Source organism: Lepidochelys olivacea, assembly GCF_965140295.1.
Source record: "Lepidochelys olivacea isolate rLepOli2 genome assembly, chromosome: 4".
NCBI lineage: Eukaryota > Metazoa > Chordata > Testudines > Cheloniidae > Lepidochelys > Lepidochelys olivacea.
In genome coordinates, this window is record NC_140414.1 from 113,373,014 (window position 1) to 113,397,411 (window position 24,398).

A 24,398-nucleotide genomic window follows, 5' to 3' on the forward strand; every position below is an offset into this window, starting at 1 on the left:
ACATCAGAGGAGGAGATGGTGGTGCTTCTTCCCCCCTTCTATTCAATATCCCAGTTGTTAGAGCACTCATCAAGGATGCAGGAAAACCATGTTCAAGTCCCCACTCTGCCTGTTCCCCCAGTTCCCCTGTCTCCCTGGGGAGTGTACTAACCACTGGGCTAAGGGGTAGGTGTCACGCAATTGCTCCTGTTGAAACTATTTCACTTTGTATAAATAATTAAATGGTCATTGGGCCAGAGAGATAATGAGAATGTCTTGATAGCCCAGTAGCTAGGGCACTCATGTGGGAGGGAGGAGAGTCAGTTTCCAATCCCTCCTTCAAGGGCTATTTGTGTTCAACATTGGCTGAGGGAGAAAGTCACAGACAGTCACCGCCTTCTATAGCCAACAGGAGAGTGGGTTTGTGTGTGTGTGCAGGGGGGGAGAGAAAACCCCCCTGAGATTTGTGCTGGAAATGGCCCACCTTGATTATCATACACATTGTAAGGAGAGTGATCACTTTACATAAGCTATTACCAGCAGCAGAGTGGGGTGGGGGAAGAGAAAACCTTTTGTAGTGATAAACACCCATTTTTTCATGATTTGTGTGTATAAAAACAAACATCTTCTGTATTTTCCACAGTATGCATCCGATGAAGTGAGCTGTAGCTCACGAAAGCTTATGCTCAAAAAATTTGGTTAGTCTCTAAGGTGCCACAAGTACTCCTTTTCTTTTTGCGAATACAGTCTAATACGGCTGTTACTCTGAAACCGTTCTATAGCATAGTATCATGACATTCATAAGGAAAACGTTCTCCTCCTCCCACACTGTTCAGGAAAATTATGGTAATATCCTGATAGCAACAACTGTGCCTTTACACATTTGTTATTAGTCAAGTTTTAACAGTAGTGTAGACATAGCAACTCGGAGGGCACACAGAAAATGATCTTTACACAGCTGGAAAAAACACTCTTGCTTGTTTGAACAGTGTGTTTTCATTTGCCTGGAGCCATTCTCATAGTCCCATGCATGTCAGAACAACCCAGTCCTGTTAGACAAGCTGCATTAGTATATGTTAACTTCAGCATTAAAACAGCTTGCAACAAAATTGCTTAGCAATAGCAGCCCTCTAAAATTTAAATGCAAACATTAAAAAAAGTGTCTAAAATCCAGGTTTAGGGTTGGACTGGCAGCTTGTTTTCACCACCCATCACAGGTTCTATCACCTACAAAATACATTTAAAACTGTTTTGCTATATCCAAATTCAAGGAGTAACTCAAGGATTCGGCCTCCCCTATTACTGAGGTAACATGAAAATGAGACTGGGGTGATCTCCAGAGGCATGAAGGGTTGAAAACTCTACTTGGTGAACAACCTCTTTCATCCCACTAAACAAGAAATCTTCTAAGATCAAGAATTTGGCAGAACACATTTTCATAATGAGGATGCCTCATAACACTAAGGTGTCTGGAGTTCCACAGGTACATCATTTATTTTTATTATTGCTTTTTTATGTTATTATTTCATTATCCTGAAGCACATTGAGCAAGTTGGGGTCGGGAGGAGTGAAGGAGGGAGAAGGTGGCAGAGGAGAGGTGCTATATAGCTAAATATATACATAAAAATATTAAATTTGATGTCTGATCAATGTCCAAGATGGAGAATACAACCTGAATACCCTAATTCCTTGAAGTAACTGCCCTCAGCAGCTGTTTCCAGGAAGAATATTACAGTAGCAGCCAACTCTGACTGCCTGATGTTATCAAGGGTCTCTGAAAATAGAATCATGTAGAGGCTGGACTTCTTAAGTGTTACCAAAAGATGTACACTTCCCCCATCCCTAACCTCTAGCTAAGTGAAACAGAAAGCATCTGAGCAAGTAACTTTCAGCCACCAGACAGGCTGATTAACAGAATTCTGGCCCACAGCTACCCACAAGTTGATTTAATAAAGGTCTTTTCTCATTCAGATGCAGAATGTAAATACTATCACTGCAATATTCACTTCCGAGTTTACTGTCTTCCCCAAGGGTAAGCACTGAAACTTTGGAAACAATATTTCAAAGAAAAAGTGGACACTGCAGAGAAGCTGAAACCTAGTGTCGCAGGGCCTCATCGTCCACTTCCTTGGCCCTTATGTTATTTACACCTGTGTAAAGTCAGTGAACACCTCCATCACCACATCAAAATAGTAGCAGTTTATATCTGTTTTGCACAGGTACAAATGCCTATAAAAAGGGTAAGGGAATGGAGAATCAATTCCACTGTCCTTAACATAGTAATTTACTTTAGTCATGATTTTCAGTGCTACTTTGAGAGGCTCCCACCTACAATGATGTAAGCACTGAAATGGAAAAGATTTCTTTTTTAAAGTAATATGTCAAAAAAGATTCTTTGCACAGTGTATGAAAGTAATATTTCCAAGGTATGAAATCTAATGCTGATGCAAGCTGTGATCCAATCTGTCTCAGTGAATCTTGCAATATATCCTCACAAGTCATAAGCATATGATCCTATAGTTGTAACTCTTGCTTCTGGTTGTGCCCACTGTGTGCTAATTGCTTTCCAAATATAAACGAAGGCAAAGTCCCTTCCTTAAAGAGCATAGAGCATTAGGGTGACCAGATAGCAAATGTAAAAAATCAGGACGGAGGTGGGGAGGAATAGGTGCCCATATAAGAAAAAACTCCCAAAATCGGGACTGTCCCTATAAAATCAGGATATCTGGTCACCCTATAGAGCATCAGAACAAAAAGTGGAATATTTTAAACCAACATTGAAATACGAGTGGCCCATTGGCATATGCCAGCAAAGGCTGAGCCCACAGTTTGCATGGAAACTTACAGTGCTACAATCACAAAAATTCAACTCTCTGATGAATAACTTGAGCAGCACTAGGCACCATGGAATTATCCTGTATTACACTGCCAAGTGTCTCATTAAACCGCTTCCACATTTTCTGTGTGGTAGAGCTAAACTTTCAGTAGTTTTCAATTCTACAGTAAAAGCAGTCACAAGTCTATTTATTTTGCTGGACTTAACACAAGGAGATATAAACTACCAATTGCCATGTGTCTACAAAGCATTGTTTGTACCTTTCCATCCATGACAGTACAGTGAAAGGGCAAGCTGTACTTGAAACAAGTACTGGAAAGCAGTAAGGTTTAGAGAAATCAAAATTACAGGGGAACGGGATAAAGTAAAATTGAGATGAAATGCTGGTGTGGAGGGGGGGGAAAGGGGCTTTCTCTGTAGAGAAAGTACCACTACCTTCATATGCAATTATTAATAAACACAATGAACAGCTAGACTATCATACATGTAAATTCTTTCCAGGTCTTTCATATTGTTTCCAAGACAAGATATGGAAAATCTGTTTCATGCAGGCTGTTCACGCTTTCTTCTAAGTATCCTCTTTTTTTTAACTTTTCTACATATACACAATACTTTATAGTCACTCACCATGCTGTAGAGATTTTTAGTTTTAAAAATGGCATTTTTTACAGCTAGTCTGATATTCAGTGCTAACTATGTGAATCAATACTATTTCATCACCTAAACATCTTAGTAGCAAGTATGCATTAACCCTTGTCAGCATACACTCTGAATAAATATTGAATATTTCTTTAAAATGTATAATCTGAGATAAAAGTTAAGACTTGTAAAGACAGAGGGGGCCAGATTGTCAGACAGCGTAAATCGGTGTAGCTCCATTAACTTTATTGAAGCGATACCCATTTATATTAGCTGTGGATCTGGTCCAAGAGTCTGTCACTTTGCTGCCCCATTCCCATAAGCGTGATAGAACAGGTAATAATTTAAATACATGCAAACAATGACTCAAACTCGCTAGGAACAAGTTTCTTCTTTGCTTTAGCAAAGGACTATTGGCATGAATAAAGGGATCAGAATCTAGCCACAATGTAAAACCTCTAAACATCTCTTCATAGATGTGAATGGATGCTAAATAATGATATATTTTTTCAATTATATTGAGCCCTTGGGCCTCTGGTTGCCTCACAAAATAGAATCTAAAGCATGTCAAAACTAAAACATAGATAACATGAAATAATAAATAAAATGAATGTCTAAGCCAGTGCAGAAATAAAGCAAATCCCCAGTAATAACCCATCAACTCACAAACAAACAGAGATGCTGCTCTCTAACGGCAATAACCACACCAACTATCGTATAAAAGACTTCAGTGAACTACCTGGCAGAAAGATACTTAAATAAAACAAGTTACAATTCTTAAAAATGGCAACAAAAAAAAATCTTAATAATAAACAATGAAAATAAAACAGGCACCTACCAGTACTTAACCTGAAGCACATAGTAAAGAATCTCAAGAAAGGAAAAAGTAATGATATTAAAAGGCTTACTGATCTAATAGAAGAGCCGCTAATAAAAGTTCTTCTGATATCCGTGGACTTCTGTTTCCTGTCACATTAGTTCAGCTAACTATATTAGACTAATGTATTCCTTTTACCTCAGTATATTAAACTGAATTAGCATAAGACAATGTATCCTTGACAAATCGCCTGATACTGCAACAGTGCTGCACATAGACATTACACTATTATTTATACTAACGAAGTGAAATGCAAAGGGATATCTTTAAATAATGCTTTATTTATTACATTCTAGACTTTTTTCCCCACTATTGGATACTACTCTTCACTGTGCTGTATTTTAAAATCTCACCAAATAAAAGGTTCAGACAATACTTTCCACAGGCTATAGATAGCTGAGTTAATTCTTACTCTTTACCACTATTAAAATAACTTTTAGTTCCTTTTTAGGATTTGACAATAAAAAATATAGTGTCTTTCCAAAAATATTTATTGTGCCACAATGTATACATTTCCCCACAATGTGTACATTTCTATCCTCTGTTTTAAAATATTGTGAGTACAAATTAAAGGACAAAAGCTGAAAAAATTAAGAACTGAATTATACTGCATTGTACAATTCCACTTCCCTTTATGAGCTCTAGTTGCTGCTATCTCATGTGAGCTGCAAAAGAATTCTGTGGTGATTCTGACTTGCAAACTAAGGTAAAGTTTTTTAAAAAGGAGAGTTTGTCTGAGTGGCTTTTACTTACCACTTCTTCCTTCCCAGACAATAGAGTGAAGGGATCAACCAGGTATCCACTGAAACCTACAATATATATAGACGCAGGTATTGAGCAAAGTCTACTGTCATCACCACACACTCACATTCCTACCTTACACTCTGGAGGCACTGCCTACCTGCAATTTAATGATCTCAAATCAGCTCTTTCCAGTAGGGCAGTAACCAACAGTACTAAACTTCAAATTGTTTCAGGCTCATCATATTCTAGGAAAAAGAAAAGGAGTACTAGTGGCACCTTAGAGACTAACCAATTTATTTGAGCATAAGCTTTTGTGAGCTACAGCTCACTTCATGCATCCGATGAAGTGAGCTGCAGCTCACGAAAGCTTATGCTCAAATAAATTGGTTAGTCTCTAAGGTGCCACTAGTCCTCCTTTTCTTTTTGTGAATACAGACTAACACGGCTGCTACTCTGAAACCTGTCATATTCTAGGAAATGTCTCATCCCCCCCCCCCCAAAACACACACACACAAACTCACTCTCCTGCTGGGAGTGGGGTGGGAGAAGGTATTGTTTCATGGTCTCTGTGTATATAATGTCTTCTGCAATTTCCACAGTATGCATCCGATGAAGTGAGCTGTAGCTCACGAAAGCTCATGCTCTAATAAATCGGTTAGTCTCTAAGGTGCCACAAGTCCTCCTTTTCTTTTTGCGAATACAGACTAACACGGCTGCTACTCTGAAACCTGTCATTAAAACAGAGTTGCTCATATGTTCCTGTGAATGCTGTAAAGTGGTTTGTTCCACTCTGACAAATTGCTGGGCACCTTATCATTCAGTAATCTCTCCAATAAGAATTTTCCAAAACTATTTTGTGGTTTCAAAAGTCTAACAAAAGGGTTCTGATTGGGATATGGTACTATTATTTGTCTATTCATCCACCTATTAATCTATCTGTCTGTTTCATCTGCCTATTGATCTGTCTAAGAAGAGAAGTGAAGGAGAATCAGATTAAAAAAAAAAAATACAGTCTCATTGGGAAACCTGTAAGAATCCCTTTCAGAACAAAGGAGTCATTTTCATTCTTATCAGTGCTCAAGTGTTTCCAATTAAAGAGAAATTAGCATTTTGGCCATTGCTGGTGTGGTTATCATTCTGACAGAGATTTAAAGATGTTAGACTGTTCCTGGTAATTGTATCCCGAAGTCTAGAAAGTAGGACAGATACGAAGATGCTTAGTACGATATAAAAGATTCATGAACTATACAAACAAATGACTAAAGTTAGACCAAGAGCTACTATACAGGACTGGGTTTGTAGGGAATCTGGGTACTGACCAAGCAACATCAAACATTGTAATTATTTTTTGCTTTACAGACCTACGCACTCTTAAAGAGCACCTTCACTTGGAAAAGTGACTATGTGAAGCAGTGTCTTACCCAAGAGATCTGCTTCCTTTGTGTATGCAGGTCATATCTACTGACAAAAATAGTTTGGTGACAAAACAAGTTATTGTTGCTTTTCACTCTTGTTAGCCTGCAGAGACAATACAGCTGACAAGGTGTGAGCGGGATCTTATTCTTCTTATACATTATCAGTTATTTACTAGAATTATTTACTAAATTCTAAGTTGTTAAATTCATGCCATGCTATGGAGGCACTGGGGTGGCACAGGAGTGAGTAGGACATAATTTGAAGACAAGGGACCTGTATAGGTGTAACCAAAAGTCTAATAACCTTTATTACTGATGATGATGCACTAGGAGCAAAGTATCCAGCTTTAATCTCAGATCCCAGATGGCGCTTGCAAAGTTGACTATTAAAAATACCTTTTTATTTGTAAAAAGAAAAGGAGTACTTGTGGCACCTTAAAGACTAACCAATTTATTTGAGCATGAGCTTTCGTGAGCTACAGCTCACTTCATCAGATCCGATGAAGTGAGCTGTAGCTCACGAAAGCTCATGCTCAAATAAATTGGTTAGTCTCTAAGGTGCCACAAGTACTCCTTTTCTTTTTGCGAATACAGACTAACACGGCTGTTACTCTGAAACATGTCACTTTTTATTTGTGAAAGCTGAAAACACTTGAAGTGGAAATAAATAAATGACAAAACCACACCTGGAAATCCATAATGCCATTTTTATAGTCACTTTTCCTACTAGAACTGCACTTTAATTTTACATACAAAATAATTTTAATTGATTCCCCCACTTGTAGAAAAATACATATTAGAACAACTTAAAATAGGAAGACCCATGTGTTCTGTGAACTATGCATATATCCTCCTTTGGTTTTCTAGGTGTAAAACACCGGCTCTGATATTGGGAAAGTTATTAGATATTCAAGATTCAAACACATGGCCAGTTTTCAACCAGGTAGTTGCCTACCTTTTTAACAGTTGGTTTTTACTCAAGATACTTTGTTCTGGCTGTCAAACACAGAATGATTCTTTTAATAGAGTATACCAACCTTTTTAGATTTTAGGAGGGTGACCCCTCCTGGACCAGTATTTTGCTGTTCCAGAAACAATACCTTAAGCCTTTGAGCCAGGGGTTGGACTAGATGACCTCCTGACATCTCTCTCACCCCTAGTCATCTATGATTCTATCACCCTATTTGAGAGGAGTGGGGAAAAACATCTCGGGCAAGGAAAGAGTTAACTAACAAATTCACTCCATGGATGTGGTTTTCTGTTTTGTTTGACCTGCCACAAGGTCCTGTTAGTTATTCTGCAGAAAGTGGTTACTCACAATTCAAGGTACTTGAAACAAACACCATTTGAAGTCCTTTCGTGTTTGTGTAGAAACCCCACCTCAAACAATGGCTCATTTACAGGCTGCCAGTAAGTTATGTGAGTTATGAACTCTGTCAAGACACTGTTATTGTCATCAGGAGCCTATAAAACAGTCAAGAAATATGTCTCACATGCATACATACCACAGAATGCTACAAGCTCTCTTACAACATCCCCAAACAAACTGGCGATACACAGGATTGCAGTAAGAGCAAGAAAAGTATAAATCCATCTGTTCCCAAGGGACAATATTCATTCCTGAGCATGGGCACATATGTTCCAGTAGAAAAATGTGGATCATATACAGTTAAAATAAAATTTTTTAAATCAATCTAAAAGTTGACTAACATAAATCCTAACAAAGACTCCACAGCAGCACAGGGCTTGTTTTTGTCATTAGTAACATTACAGGATCACACTGGTCATATTACTAGATATAGTCCCCATAGAATTATTATGCATCTTCAAGATATCCCTCTCACACCAGGAAGAAAATTACCTCTTATACAATATACCATTTAGTTTAATCTTTTAATGTTCCACAGATCAGAATAATATACTGCCATGCATTTATTACATAAATGAGGTAAGGCTGATGTCACTTTCTTTCACAGATAGCTATGTGGCTACTGTTGAGCATATTGTAAGATTCAGAGTTCCTGGACACAGTGTCCACTGAAACTTGTTCTGCCAAATTCTGGCCACTGATCTGTGTTTGGAAAGTGCATATATTTGGCCTAAAATGTCTTCCTTTCATCCTCTTTCCCCTAGCCACCCACACTCCCAATCTTAAACAAAACAGTTGGCTATACGAAAAAAGAGCCCCATGCTGATTGCATTTTGGATAATGATATAAAAATTATTTGGTGCAGAGCCAGCCACTGTCAGCCTTGAAACAACCTGAAATAGTGCTCTTTCTTGACATCCATGGTGCAGTTTTCAGGGTAGAATTTAACCCCAAATTATCTGTTTCATTTAAATACAGACTACTTTTTGGATGATATTTAAACAATTTTTTTGTTCAAAAAGGAAAGCACAGTAAATTAAAGTTGATATGTATGAAATTCTGCATTCACATACGCTTCAGTATGAACTGGGAAATAATATTTAGACCAAATTCTGTCCTTGGTAGTATACCTGAGGTTTCCACTTCAGTACATATATGCCTCTGAGACCATTCTTACAGGGCAATATTCTACTTTTAGTTTCCCACATGACTTTACTGTCAGCTGGGTTAGATTGAAAAAATATACTGAGAGTAGTATTTGGCCCAGTATGTTTCTATTGTATTCAGAAAATAATAAGGGAGACTTCCTGAGGCTAATTTAAGACTATATAAATTATGTAAAGGCAACATAACCTAGTGGACAAAGTATCTGCATCATATTACACAGAGTAGTGTGTTACTAGGATTACCAACAGTCCCTTATTACAAGCGACATCCCTTATTGTTTCATCTCTGTACAACAAGATCAAGAGTTGCTGAGTGCTGCAAAAAAGCAGCAAGAAATACCCCTGGCGAATGTAAGTAAGTACAGCTTATTAATTATTATTAATGATTATTATAATAATATTTGGTAGAATGGGTAGGCTGGGGTGCTAAGAAAACGGTATCTTATTTTTGAAATACAATATTGGCAATCCTATGTGTTATGCAAAATGTAATTGCATTGTAGTTTAATGTTTTTAATCACATAAATGGTATCCAAAAATTCTTCAGAGTTATTGTAAATAATACACATATAGTACTCAATAATGTCAGAAAGAGAGAGCATTTGACAGGTATAGTCAAGGAGGAAATGTGAGATATGAAATGAGTGGGAGAGTCAATGAAGTGAAAAACCACAGGAAGGCTTTTCCAGATAATAAGAGGAAAGAAGGCTTTCACACCAAATGGAACAAGATTTTCTGATTGGACAGAAAGGAGGCCAGTGTTAGACAACCAGAGCACTAGGGGGAAATAGAGAGGATCTTTTAGCAACTCCATGATAGCTTTTAATAATGAGAGGACAAATTTGAACAGAATCCTAAAATAAATGGGGAGTTAGAAATAAAGTTGCTTGAGGATGGAGTTGATGTTGCATTTCTTTGTATATATGAGAAAGTGAATAGACGCAGTCTGCATGTGCTGGTCTCTGGAGAGTCAAATGGGCAGAGACATGCAATAGTCCAGGCAAGAGGAAAGGAAAGCATGGATACTAATTTCAGAAATGGAAGGCCTGGGTCAAGGAGGAAGTTAGAAAAGATAAGGTACATTTGATGATGATCTTCTCGCTCTAGAAAAGGCTCACAAAAAGGCTGAAGGTACTGAAATAGTAATGAGGAATAAGAAAAAAGCATAGCAGGCTGAGAAAATAACCAAAATGGAAGCCACAAAAGAGCTGAACTCCTGGAAAACTTATATCTTACACATTTTTATTAAGATTCCTATCAAAAACAATAATTAGATTATTTCTAACTCTTTTCTGAAGCAAAAACAGTATCCAATGATTCAGAACAATACTCATGAGAAATAAAGCCAATTTAGGAAAAGTTGTAGCCATGTGGATCCCAGGTTGTTAGAGAGACAAGGTGGCTGAGGTAAAATCTTTTATTGGACAACTTCTGTTGGTGAGAGAGACAAGATTTTTATACACAAAGCTCTTCTTCAGATCTAAGAAATGTACTGAGAGTGTCACAGCTAATTACTAGGTGGAACAGATTGTTTAGCATAAGTAGTTAACACATATTTCAAGGTACCCTTCAATGTGGCCAGTTATGACTTCTGCAATAATAGGAGAGGGGAAAATGGGGAGGGGGTGGTTATAGATCACTGTAATAAGCCATAAATCCAAGTCTCTGTTAAGTCCATGATTTTCAGTGTCCAGCAAAGTTATAAATTTAAGGTCCCAGCCCAGGCTCATCTTTTGATGGTTTTAGGTAGGTGTCCTTTGAGGTTGAGGACTGAGAGGTCCGATATGGAGTAAATGTTTTATGAAAAGTGTTTGCCTATGGATGATACAATGTTTCTGTCGTATCAGTTTTCTATGTGAATTCATCTGAGAGCATAGTGATTGTCTCATTTCACTGACAGAGTTGTTATTGGGGCATTTACTGCACCAGATGAGGTATACCACATGTTGTTATAGGCATAGGTAGGACCCAGGGGTCTTGAAAGGTGTGCTCTCAGGGTTATTGATCATCACAGCAATGGAAATATGTGGAGTTTAGGTCATCTGTCCAGAGGATGAAAATATCACCAATGTATCTCAGGTATATCATTGGTTTTGTGGTGCATTTTTTCCTCCTCCTGTCACTGGAGAGGTGTTAACTGGCCACTTTGCCTTGAATGGTCCCTTGAAATGTATGTTAACTACTTATGCTGAACAATCTGTTCCACCTTGTATTTAGTTGTGACACTCTGAGTATATTTCCCAGACCTGAAGAAGAGCTATGTGTAGCTTGAAAGCTTGTCCTTCTCACCAACAGAAATTGGTCCAATAAAAAATATTACCTCATCCAGCTTGTCTCTCTAGTGTAGGAAAAGAACAGTTCTGCCATATGGTATAAAGATGTGATATCTATAAAAACAACTAAATTAGAAAAATGTAAGCCTTTAAAGGTGAGATTTTCAAAAACAGCTAAGTGACTTAGGAACATCCAATCCCAAACTGTCAATTTAAATATGACATAATTAGGGCTCATTAGTTTCATTCCTAATGTTCATAAATCCTTTTACGTGATCTCTAAATGAGGGAGGGGATCAAATGTGTCAAATGCAGTTTTAAATGTGTCTTATTTAATGTAAGCATTTGAAAGGCCAGTGCTTTTCTCTTTTACAAAATTCTTTCATTGGTAATTTAAGAAAAAAACAAAGAAAATACTACACAATGAGTACGATATTTAAATTAATACAATAGCTATTAGAATCAATGAAAGAGTAAAACACTGAGTTCTTTTGCTTTATGCTTTTAGCACTTGTTTTGGTTTTTTTTGTTGGTTTGTTTTTTAATTTTTACACAGGATCAGCCCAGTGCATGACCTCAAGATCTGTTTACACTAGTTTAAAATGGTATCTACAAATGTTGTTTCAGTAATGAGATCATATATGATTCTTGTTATATCATAACTGCACAAATGCATCTATGGGATACCAAATGTTAGTGTATTTTTTCTCAAAAAGAAAAGGAGGACTTGTGGCACCTTAGAGACTAACCAATTTATTAGAGCATGAGCTTTCGTGAGCTACAGCTCACTTCCTCAGATGCATATCGTGGAAACTGCAGCAGGCTTTATATATACACAGAGAATATGAAACAATACCTATTCCCACCCCACTGTCCTGCTGGTAATAGCTTATCTAAAGTGATTTCCAGCACAAATCCAGGTTTTCTCACCCTCCACCCCCCCACACAAATTCACTCTCCTGCTGGTGATAGCCCATCCAAAGTGACAACTCTTTACACAATGTGCATGACAATCAAGCTGGGCTATTTCCTGCATAAATCCAGGTTCTCACATCCCCCCCACCCCCATACACACACAAACTCACTCTCCTGCTGGTAATAGCTCATCCAAACTGACCACTCTTCAAGTTAAAATCCAAGTTAAACCAGAACATCTGGGGGGGGGGGGTAGGAAAAAACAAGAGGAAACAGGCTACCTTGCATAATGACTTAGCCACTCCAAGTCTCTATTTAAGCCTAAATTAATAGTATCCAATTTGCAAATGAATTCCAATTCAGCAGTTTCTCGCTGGAGTCTGGATTTGAAGTTTTTTTGTTTTAAGATAGCGACCTTCATGTCTGTGATCGCGTGACCAGAGAGATTGAAGTGTTCTCCGACTGGTTTATGAATGTTATAATTCTTGACATCTGATTTGTGTCCATTTATTCTTTTACGTAGAGACTGTCCAGTTCTCTCACAAATCTTGGGAGACAGGCCAGTCCTTGCCTACAGACAGCCCCGCAACCTGAAGCAAATACTCACCAACAACCACATACCACACAACAGAACCACTAACCCAGGAACTTATCCTTGCAACAAAGCCCGTTGCCAACTGTGCCCACATATCTATTCAGGGGACACCATCACAGGGCCTAATAACATCAGCCACACTATCAGAGGCTCGTTCACCTGCACATCCACCAATGTGATATATGCCATCATGTGCCAGCAATGCCCCTCTGCCATGTACATTGGTCAAACTGGACAGTCTCTACGTAAAAGAATAAATGGACACAAATCAGATGTCAAGAATTATAACATTCATAAACCAGTCGGAGAACACTTCAATCTCTCTGGTCACGCGATATGTAATATAAAGCCTGCTGCAGTTTCCACGATATGCATCTGAGGAAGTGAGCTGTAGCTCACGAAAGCTCATGCTCTAATAAATTGGTTAGTCTCTAAGGTGCCACAAGTCCTCCTTTTCTTTTTGCGAATACAGACTAACACGGCTGTTACTCTGAAACCTGTATTTTTTCTGTTTTCAGTGTAAAGTTATTTTCTCCATCAGAGCTGTGTTTGACAATTCTCTCTACCATGCTGAATAAACTCGAGGTGTATTTGATTTTCATTCTGAGTATTAAATATTTTGCAACTAATAGACATGTCAGTACCCATTTCTTGATGTTCACTGGAACATATAAATTCATTTACTAATTCTAGAATACAGACATTTGGACAGATAAAATCGTAGGGTTAGAAGGGACTGCTAGAGTCATCTAGTCTAACCCCCTGTCAAGATGCAGGATTTGTTGTGTCTAAACCATCCAAGACAGATGGCTATCCAGCCCCCTTTTGAAAACCACCAGTAAAGGAGCTTCCACAAGCCTCATGAGGCAGTCTGTTCCATTGTCCTACTGTTCTTACAGTTAGGAAGTTTTTCCTGAGATTTAATCTAAATCTGCTATGCTACAGTTTGAACCCATTGCCTCTTGTTCTGCCCTCTGTAGCAAAAGAGAACTACTTTTCTCCATCTTTTTAATGGCAGCCTTTCAAGTATCTGAAGACTGCTATGTCACACCTTAATCTCCTCTTTTCCAAACTAACCATCCCCAGTTCCTTCAGCCTTTGCTCATATGGCTTTTATTCCATCCCTTTGATCACTTTGTCACTCACCTCTGGATCTTTTCCAGTTTCTCTATGATATGTGGAAAGAATTTTGTATAAATTCTGTAGTGTGGCTGGGTATCTTCCTACCCTCTAGGAAAGGAAGTGGGGTGTATGTACAGCGTACGTTTAAAACACCAAATCCACTTGCATAAAATAGCTTCATTTTTCACAGCAGCAATGTCAGCAGAAGATTAAAATAACTGGTCTGGCTATATGTTTTAAATAATTTTTAATCATGGCTGCTTTAATTTTTTTATATTTTAGCTGAAATGCTTAAGCAGGCTATTTAAGAACTACCAACCAAACTTCTTATATAAAAACTATAAAAGATTACTGCTTTCCATGCCATTCTTTGTGGAGAGGGGTATTTTTAAAGATTAAAATAACCCAACATATTTCCTCTCTTCTTCATCATTCCTCACTCTCTTTCTGCCTCCTTTCCTTTTCATCTCTTCTCCTGGAATTCCAAAAATCTAGGAAAAAAGCAATATTTTATCATTGTTGACATGGAGGACTATAAATTGGACAAAAACTAGCTGTCCTTTTTCTCTCTTTTCCCCAAAGCACCGGGCATGTTGCGGTAACCATGGACAGAGGTCCTGAATTGAGTTCCTAAAGGACAGGGAAATTGCTAGCACATCACAGCCACTGGGGATGATGGAAAAACAAAAATCCACCTGAAGCGCAGGGCTTTGAAAGCACAAACGTGTGTTCACTGTAATTTATTAAGAAATCATTTAAAATATCTTTACATTTATGGTTTTGAGTCTTACACAATTCACTGAAATGCCTGGCTTCATTGTCATAAAATCCTCACATTTACTATACTTAAATCCTCACATAAAGTGTGATAAAATGCACATATGAAGCATGATAAAATCCTTGGTAACGTGGTAATGGTAACACCCATTGTTTCATGTTCTCTGTGTATATAAATCTCCCCACTGTATTTTCCACTGAATGCATCCGATAAAGTGAGCTGTAGCTCACGAAAGCTTATGCTCAAATAAATTTGTTAGTCTCTAAGGTGCCACAAGTCCTCTTTTTCTTTTTGCAGAAACAGGCTAACACAGCTGCTACTCTGCACATACACGTGAAGCTGTGCAATAATCATGATTAAAGCCTTATACAAAAGCAATACATTGTTCACATGCAGCCCCAACACTCAGGTTAGTAGCAAAATGCATTGCTAACTGTGCCCCTGAGTAGTTACAGCAGTCTATAGAGGTCGCCTCTCTGGCAATTCAAAACATTCAGCAAATCTGTCCACTTCCTCCTCCCATCCAGCCGCAAGGCTTTCTCCCTTGCTCTCACAAAAGGTTGTGCAAAACACAGCAAGCAGGTATCATAAAGAGGCAAATATCTCATCAGCCCCCAACCGCAACAACAGGCTCCTTCATCTACATCTTAATCTCCCTAATGCACATTCCAATGTCATTCTACAAACACTCAGGATATAGTTAAACAGCTCTTTTTTCTCATCTAAGTAAAAAGCTCTGCTTCCCTGGGGGAAACAGAGAGTAAGCAGCATCTTCCAGATGACTGGAAGAATGGCAACAATATCAATTTTCAGAGTAGCAGCCGTGTTAGCCTGTATCTGCAAAAAGAAAAAGAGGACTTGTGGCACCTTAGAGACTAACAAATTTATTTGAGCATAAGCTTTCGTGAGCTACAGCTCATTTCATCGGATGCATTCAGTGGAAAATACAGTGGGGAGATTTATATACACAGAGAACATGAAACAATGGGTGTTACCATACACACTGTAACCAGAGTGACCAGGGAAGGTGAGCTATTACCAGCAGGAGAGTGGGGGGAGGGGGCAGAAAAAACCTTTTGTACTGATAATCAAGGTGGGCCATTTCCAGCAGTTGACAAGAAAGTGTGAGGAACAGTAGCGGGGGCGGGGGAGGGGGGAGGGAGGGAAGAGGGGAGAATAAACATGGGGAAATAGTTTTACTTTGTGTAACGACACATCCACTCCCAGTCTTTATTCAAGCCTAAATTAATTGTATCCAGTTTGCAAATTAATTCCAATTCAGCAGTCTCTCGTTGGAGTCTGGTTTTGAAGTATTTTTGTTGAAGAATTGCCACTTTTAGGTCTGTAATCAAGTGACCAAAGAGATTGAAGTGTTCTCCGACTGGTTTTTGAATGTTATAATTCTTGATGTCTGATTTGTGTCCATTTATTCTTTTACGTAGAGACTGTCCAGTTTGACCAATGTACATGATGGCATATATCACATTGGTAGATGTACAGGTGAACAAGCCTCTGATAGTGTGGCTGATGTGATTAGGCCCTATGATGGTTTTTTCCCTGCCGCTCTCCTGCTGGTAATAGCTCACCTTACCTGATCACTCTCCTGTATTTTCCACTGAATGCATCCGATGAAGTGAGCTGTAGCGTACAAAAGCTTATGCTCAAATAAATTTGTTAGTCTCTAAGATGCAACAATATCAATGTCTGCAATGACCATCAGAGTAAATGTTTCTATTGTCACTGGAGAAAACAGTTCAAATTTTCTAAAGATCCTGGATCATGGGCCTTTCCACTGTGATCAAGCAAACCTTGCAGCACTATGGTGAAATGGCCTTTCTGTTCATGTACTCTGAGACCCTGTATGGGAGGGCAAAGAATAGGTATGTGTCCCATCACTGGCCTCAATACTACTGGGGAACCCCAACCATGGAAACCAATTAATAACCTCCTGTATTTTGCCCAGCCATATGACCTGGGATGGCAGCACCTCCTTGATAGCTGCACACATAAAAACCAAACGGATGATGGGATGAAAGGAGAGGAATCATAGGAATTATTTAATTTGATCCCAACCCCCTGAATTTCAGTAGTTCTCACATTGCACAGTGCAAAAAATCCCTGAATGCACGCAGTACAGCAGTGGAGTAATGCACCAGGGGATGTCTACTGAGAAGCTGAATGCTTATTACAAAACTTTGCAGTGCTATCTGGCCGCAACAATATAACCTAAAAGTACGGTAACTGGAAAATAACAATACGGTGACTAACAAAGCACCTTAAAGACTAACAGATTTATTTGGGCATAAGCTTTCAGGGGTTAAAAACCCACTTCTTCAGATGTTAGGATCTTGCAACTTATGATAGTTTTCATAAAGTTTATGACTCTCTTACCAAAATGAAAATGCATCTGTGATGGTGGTTTTTGGTGCAATCCAGACTGATAAGAGGTTGTGTCACCATATGCCCTGCAATCCTGGGTGCGTTGCAATGCTCCGCTGTTGGAGCTCCCAGCCTCGGATCTCACTTCAGAAGTGGGGTTTTTACCCATGAAAGCTTATGCCCAAATAAATCTCTTAGTCTTTAAGGTGCCAGCGGACTCCTTGTTGTTTTTGTGGATACAGACTAACACAGCTACCCCTCTGAATATGGTGAATACAAACCACTCACTCAACAGTTGTTGTGGATCGCTTAATGTGGATACACAAAACCTGCAACAAGTTTCAAGTGCAGACATGCCCTATAGGGTTCTGATTGCCTAGTTGGCAGGGAAACCGACATTCCAATTGTTTATTCAATTGAATCTAGAGGAAAGAGATGAATTACTTTGAACACCACATCCAGTTAATATTACAACCATTTAACCAGAGCAGACAGGTCCATATTCTGAAATTTAATGTGGTTGTGCAAAACCAAAATATCCTTCTCCTTACCTTAAAAACAAAAAATAGACCACTTTGACTTATTCCATGTGGTGGTGTTTTTTTCCAGCACGATATTTATGTGAGCAATTTTGTAAAATATAGGGAAGAACCCACTACTATCTGAGCCATCCTTAAGTCTAATGGCACAATATTTTCACCCATTATGATATCAATAAAGATTCTGAAGCTTTTAAACCATACACATAGGACACAACTTTCATCACACAGATTAGATCCATCTCATTGTAGCTGCAGAACTCCCTAAATTATAAGCGGTGGAATACATCTTAGATGGCGAAGAACTTCAACAAGTAACCAAGATCACGGCAGTGGATATAGCCCAGAACTGGATAATCTAAAGTGAAATTTTATGCGTTATCACCCCAGTTTTGTTAACGTGTTATCACCCCATCTTTGCTCTTTTTCCCCTCCCACAGTATTTGGAGAAGAATCTTCCCTGCGGGAACACTGAAGGTTAGACTCTGTTCACTCTCTCTCACACACACTCACACAAAAAAGCAAAGATCCTGAGCTTTGTGCTTCCTGTAAGCCTATATCACTTATCTACAAAGATATAAACATCTGGGACAAGGTCCTAGCTGTTCAGCTACAGGTCATTCACACTTTAACTGCTCCTACCCAGGTAGGTTACATTAATAGCAGTTTTCTGGCAATGATGTCTGACAACTAGTCAACCTTATCAATAGGTTTTAGAGTAGCAGCCGTGTTAGTCTGTATTCGCAAAAAGAAAAGGAATACTTGTGGCACCTTAGCGACGAACACATTTATTTGAGCATAAGTTTTCGTGAGCTACAGCTCACTTCATCGGGGATGCATCCGATGAAGTGAGCTGTCGCTTACGAAAGCTTATGCTCAAATAAATTTGTTCGTCTCTAAGGTGCCACAAGTACTCCTTTTCTTATCAATAGGGTAATTTAGAGCACATCCACTCTCTTCATCTCCACAGAAGCAGAGAAAGCATTTGCCAGGGTGAATTGAAATTTTATGTTTGGCACTTAGATGTTGTTACATTCTGGGGTGGAATCCAGACTGGTGAAGGGTTGTGTCACCTCTTACACTGTAACTCTGAGTGCTTCCCAATGGCTTGCTACTGTACCTCTCTGCCTGGGAAGTCCACAGTCAGTGACACTGGGGCTATGGGGCAATAGACAGGTTGCTGGGGCAAAGCTGCTGAACCAGGGCTGTCTACCACATAGACCTTCAGGACGTGACCTGCATGCTGGAAATCTGGCTGTGAGATCCCAGGCTAGGAGCTCCAGCAGCAGAGCATTGCAAGGCACCCAGATTGCAGGGCACATGGTGACACAACCCCTTATCAGTCTGGAGTGCACTATGAACTACCATCACAGATGCATTTCCATTTTGGTAAGAGATTCATTGAACTTTAAGAAAACTATTACAAGTTGCAAGATCCTAGCATGTGTCTTCTAAACAGCCTTCAGGGGGTTGTTTCATGTGGGCAGAGTTGACCAATATCCTGAGTGTTTCTCATCCATTGACATTTGCCAATAGTGAACAACCAAACATTACACAGTACTCAAATAGACAGAAAAGACAAATTATCCTTGGGTGCTGACAATATACTGCTCGATGTCATCAACCCAGCCACTTCCATTCCTAAATTACACACCCATATTACAGACTGGGGAGGATATTCCATTTTAAAGATTAATTTAGATAGATGGCATTCAGGACAGGGTAGGGTAACATTAAAAGACTTCCCCTTTAGGTAATCCCCCAATGTACTGTCAATATTTTGACACAAGGCAATAACAATATTTTCCCGACGTAGCCTGTGAAAAATCCTGTGAAATCAGCATACATATGTTCACTGAGAGGGTGAACTGGTAAATCTATACACTTATTTAGCAATTTAAACAAAAACACTTTTTCATTACCATAAAGAAGGAAGGAAGGAAGTGTCACTTGACAAGAGTCCCAGAAAGAGTTTTCTCTTCTAATATCAAATAAGGAACGTAGGGATAATAGTGTTGTTCTTATTCTAAAGCCTGCCCCCCCCCTCATAATTTCCTGAAAACTATTTAAAGTGAAATGCTGCCCCTGACAGACACATGAGTAGAGCTCCCATTAACTTTTGTAGTAGTTGCATGTGTGTACCTAAGAGCAGAATGTGGCCCTTAGTGTTTCAGTGTTTTCCATTATTAAAATCTAATATGGCACCAACTTCAATAGGACTTCCTTCCAAAGTAAGGGTCCAGTCCTGCAAACATGTATGCATGAGTACATTCGCTCATATTAGTAGTTACACTGATGCTACCCATGCAAATGAAGTTACTCATGTGCATAAATGTTTGCTGGATCAGGACCTTGCATACCACTCAGCATACAGGTTGGCAGAATCCAGCACTAAAATTTTGCTGTGGCAAAATCCTACCCACAATCTTGTCCATAGATATACAGGCTTATAATATCCTGGGTTGTGAAAATCAGCTCCTGTTATTGGGCAGCAGCTGATTTTAAAAGATACGTGCTTGTGTTTCCACTGGCAGGCAGTAATGGAGACATCTATTTAAATCTTAATGTAAACACAGCGCGAGAACAACTCTTTGTGGGGAAACATCACACAACTCTGCCGTTGTGAAATGTGTAAGGCGTAAGATACTTACAATTATAAAATAATTTCCAGGCTCAGGAAAATATATCTTTACATTCTTAAAACATAGCAACCAACAAACCTCCTAAACAAAGGTCTGCCCTGATTTCTAATCACCAAACCTTTTAAAAAGCCAAACTTAGGGCCTGATTCTGCAAACACTTATCTATCAGTATAAATTTACTTGCAGGAGAAATCCTAATGACCCCAATGCAAGTAAAGTTATATGCCTATATAAGTGTTTGCAGGATTATTACCTTAAGAAGAATCTGTTGTTGGAAAGTTTTGTCAGAGTGGTCATAACATTAGAAAGACCACAGATAAAAAGACAGTTCCTTAAAAAAGTCATTTAACTACTTTCACAGCAATGGATCACCCATCAAGTGATGCAGCTCAGCAGGCAAGAATTACTTGTTAACTTACACTGGCGAGACAATTTTTACCTGAAGGCAACAAGTGTGTTTTAGCATATATTATGATTTAAACAGATGTGTCTGTTACAGCTGATGTGTAACTAAGGACCTACAGAGTCTGCAAAACTGTACCATTTTAGGTTAATGTCAAATTATATAAAACACATTTACAAAGATGTTCTGTACTGTCCTTGATCCCTGAACCTTTATCTGATTGATCTGCTATTTATAAATCCTCTATCAGTTTACAGAGTAGCTGCCGTGTTAATCTGTATCCGGAAAAAAGAGAAGGAGTACCTGTGGCACCTTAGAGACTAACAAATTTATTTGAGCATAAGCTTTCATGAGCTACAGCTCACTTCATCGGATGCATTCAGTGGAAAATACAGTGGGGAGATTTTATATACACAGAGAACATGAAAAATGGGTGTTACCATACACACTGTAAAAAAAGTGATCAGGTAAGGTGAGCTATTACCAGCAGGAGAGAGGGAGGGGGAAGAAACCTTTTGCAGTGATAATCAAGGTGGGCCATTTCCAGCGGTTGACAAGAACGTCTGAGGAGCAATGGGGCGGGGGAGGGGATAAACATGGGGAAATAGTTTTACTTTGTGTAATGACCCATCCACTCCCAGTCTCTATTCAAGCCTAAGTTAATTGTATCCAGTTTGCAAATTAATTCCAATTCAGCAGTCTCTCCTTGGAGTCTGTTTTTGAAGTTTTTTTGTTGAAGAATTGCAACTTTTAGGTCTGTAATCGAGTGACCAAAGAGATTGAAGTGTTCTCCGACTGTCCAGGAGACACCACTGACTTCCTGAGGAAACTACAATCCATCAGTGATCTTCCTGAAAACATCATCCTGGCCAATATGGATGTAGAAGCCCTCTACCCCAACATTCCACACAAAGATGGACTATAAGCCATCAAGACCATATCCCCGATAATGTCACGGCAAACCTGGTGGCTGAACTTTGTGACTTTGTCCTCACCCATAACTATTTCACATTTGGGGACAATGTATATCTTCAAATCAGCGGCACTGCTATGGGTTACCACATGGCCCCACAGTATGCCAAGATTTTTATGGCTGACTTAGAACAATACTTCCTCAGCTCTTGTCCCCTAATGCCCCTACTATACTTGAGCTATACTGATGACATCTTCATTGTCTGGACCCATGGAAAAGAAGCCCTTGAGGAATTCCACCATGATTTCAACAATTTCCATCCCACAATCAACCTCAGCCTGGACCAGTCCACACAAGAGATCCACTTCCTGGACACTACGGTGCTAATAAGCGATGGTCACATAAACACCACCCTATACTGGAAACCTACTGACCGCTATTCCTACCTACATGCCTCCAGCTTTCACCCAGACCACACCACACGATCCATTGTCTACAGCCAAGCTCTACGATACAACCGCATTTGCTCCAACCCCTCAGACAGAGACAAACACCTACAAGATCTCTAACAAGCATTCTTACAACTACAATACCCACCTGCTGAAGTGAAGAAACAGATTGACAGAGCCAGAAGAGTACCCAGAAGTCTCCTACTACAGGACAGGCCCAACAAAGAAAATAACAGAATGCCACTAGCATCACCTTCAGCCCCCAACTAAAACCTCTCCAACGCATCATCAAGGATCTACAACCTACCCTGAAGGACGACCCATCACTCTCACAGATCTCGGGAGGCAGGCCATTCCTTGCTTAAAGACAGCCCCCCAAGCTGAAGCAAATACTCACCAGCAACTACACACTACACAACAAAAACACTAACCCAGGAACCTATCCTTGCAACAAAGCCTGTTGCCAACTGTGTCCACATATCTATTCAGGGGACACCATCATAGGGCCTAATCACATCAGCCACACTATCAGAGGCTCGTTCACCTGCACGTCTACCAATGTGATATATGCCATCATGTGCCAGCAATGCCCCTCTGTCATGTACATTGGTCAAACTGGACAGTCTCTACGTAAAAGAATAAATGGACACAAATCAGACATCAAGAATTATAACATTCAAAAACCAGTCGGAGAACACTTCAATCCCTTTGGTCACTCGATTACAGACCTAAAAGTGGCAATTCTTCAACAAAAAAACTTCAAAACCAGACTCCAACGAGAGACTGCTGAATTTAAATTAATTTGCAAACTGGATACAATTAACTTAGGCTTGAATAGAGACTGGGAGTGGATATGTCATTACACAAAGTAAAACTATTTCCCCATGTTTATTTCCCCCTTCCCACCCCCCACTGTTCCTCCTTGATTATCACTACAAAAGGTTCCACCCCCCACCCCCAGCTCTCCTGCTGGTAATAGCTCACCTTCCCTGATCACTCTGGTTACAGTGTGTATGGTAACACCCATTGTTTCATGTTCTCTATGTATATAAATCTCCCCACTGTATTTTCCACTGAATGCATCCGATGAAGTGAGCTGTAGCTCATGAAAGCTCATGCTCAAATAAATTTGTTAGTCTCTAAGATGCCACAAGTACTCCTTTTCTTTTTGCAAATACAGACTAACACGGCTGCTATTCTGAAACCTAACAACTTTAAATGTTTAAAGAAGATGTTATAGGAGCTGCTTGGGAAGTTGACTAGGAAACACTTATCAGGGCAGTCTCTACGTAAAAGAATAAATGGACACAAATCAGATGTCAAGAATTATAACATTCATAAACCAGTCAGAGAACACTTCAATCTCTGTGGTCACGCAATCACAGACATGAAGGTCGCTATCTTAAAACAAAAAAACTTCAAATCCAGACTCCAACGAGAAACTGCTGAATTGGAATTCATTTGCAAATTGGATACTATTAATTTAGGCTTAAATAGAGACTGGGAGTGGCTAAGTCATTATGCAAGGTAGCCTATTTCCCCTTGTTTTTTCCTACCCCCCCCCCCCCAACGTTCTGGTTAAACTTGGAGAGTGGTCAGTTTGGATGAGCTATTGCCAGCAGGAGAGTGAGTTTGTGTGTGTGGTTTTTGGAGGGGGGTGAGGGGGTGAGAGAACCTGGATTTGTGCAGGAAATGGCCCACCTTGATTATCATACACATTGTGAAGAGAGTGGTCACTTTGGATGGGCTACTACCAGCAGGAGAGTGAGTTTGTTTTGTGCGGGGGGTAGAGGGTGAGAAAACCTGGATTTATGCTGGAAATGGCCCAACTTGATGATCACTTTTGATAAGCTATTACCAGCAGGAGAGTGAGTTTGTGTGTGTATGGGGGTCGGGGGGGGGGTGAGAAAACCTGGATTTGTGCTGGAAATGGCCCACCTTGATTATCATGCACATTGTAGGGAGAGTGGTCACTTTGGATAAGCTATTACCAGCAGGAGAGTGAGTTTGTGTGTGTGTTTTTTGGAGGGGGGTGAGGGAGTGAGAGAACCTGGATTTGTGCAGGAAATGGCCCACCTTGATTATCATACACATTGTGAAGAGAGTTGTCACTTTGGGTGGGCTATTACCAGCAGGAGAGTGAGTTTGTGTGTGGGGGGGGGGGCGGAGGGTGAGAAAACCTGGATTTGTGCTGGAAATGGCCCAACTTGATGATCACTTTAGATAAGCTATTACCAGCAGGACAGTGGGGTGGGAGGAAGTATTGTTTCATGGTCTCTCTGTGTATATAATGTCTTCTGCAGTTTCCACAGTATTCATCCGATGAAGTGAGCTGTAGCTCACGAAAGCTCATGCTCAAATAAAT

General features: G+C 39.6%; 1 protein-coding gene across 3 annotated transcripts in view; it reads right to left on the minus strand.

Annotated features, from left to right (window-relative positions):
- Window positions 1-17,340, minus strand: part of SLC34A2 (solute carrier family 34 member 2) — a 62,285-nt gene extending 44,945 nt beyond the window's left edge. Inside the window, exon 1 of one of the 3 annotated variants that reach the window (XM_084627595.1) lies at window positions 17,100-17,340. In XM_084627595.1, coding sequence (XP_084483721.1) covers window positions 17,100-17,168 — 69 coding nt within the window. In that variant the 5' untranslated portion in view covers window positions 17,169-17,340. Of the gene's footprint in view, window positions 1-4,362; window positions 4,385-5,084; window positions 5,141-17,099 lie in introns of those variants that run through there. The other 2 variants (XM_084627597.1, XM_084627598.1) reach the window with 2 other exon arrangements.
- Window positions 17,341-24,398: the final 7,058 nt, after the last annotated feature.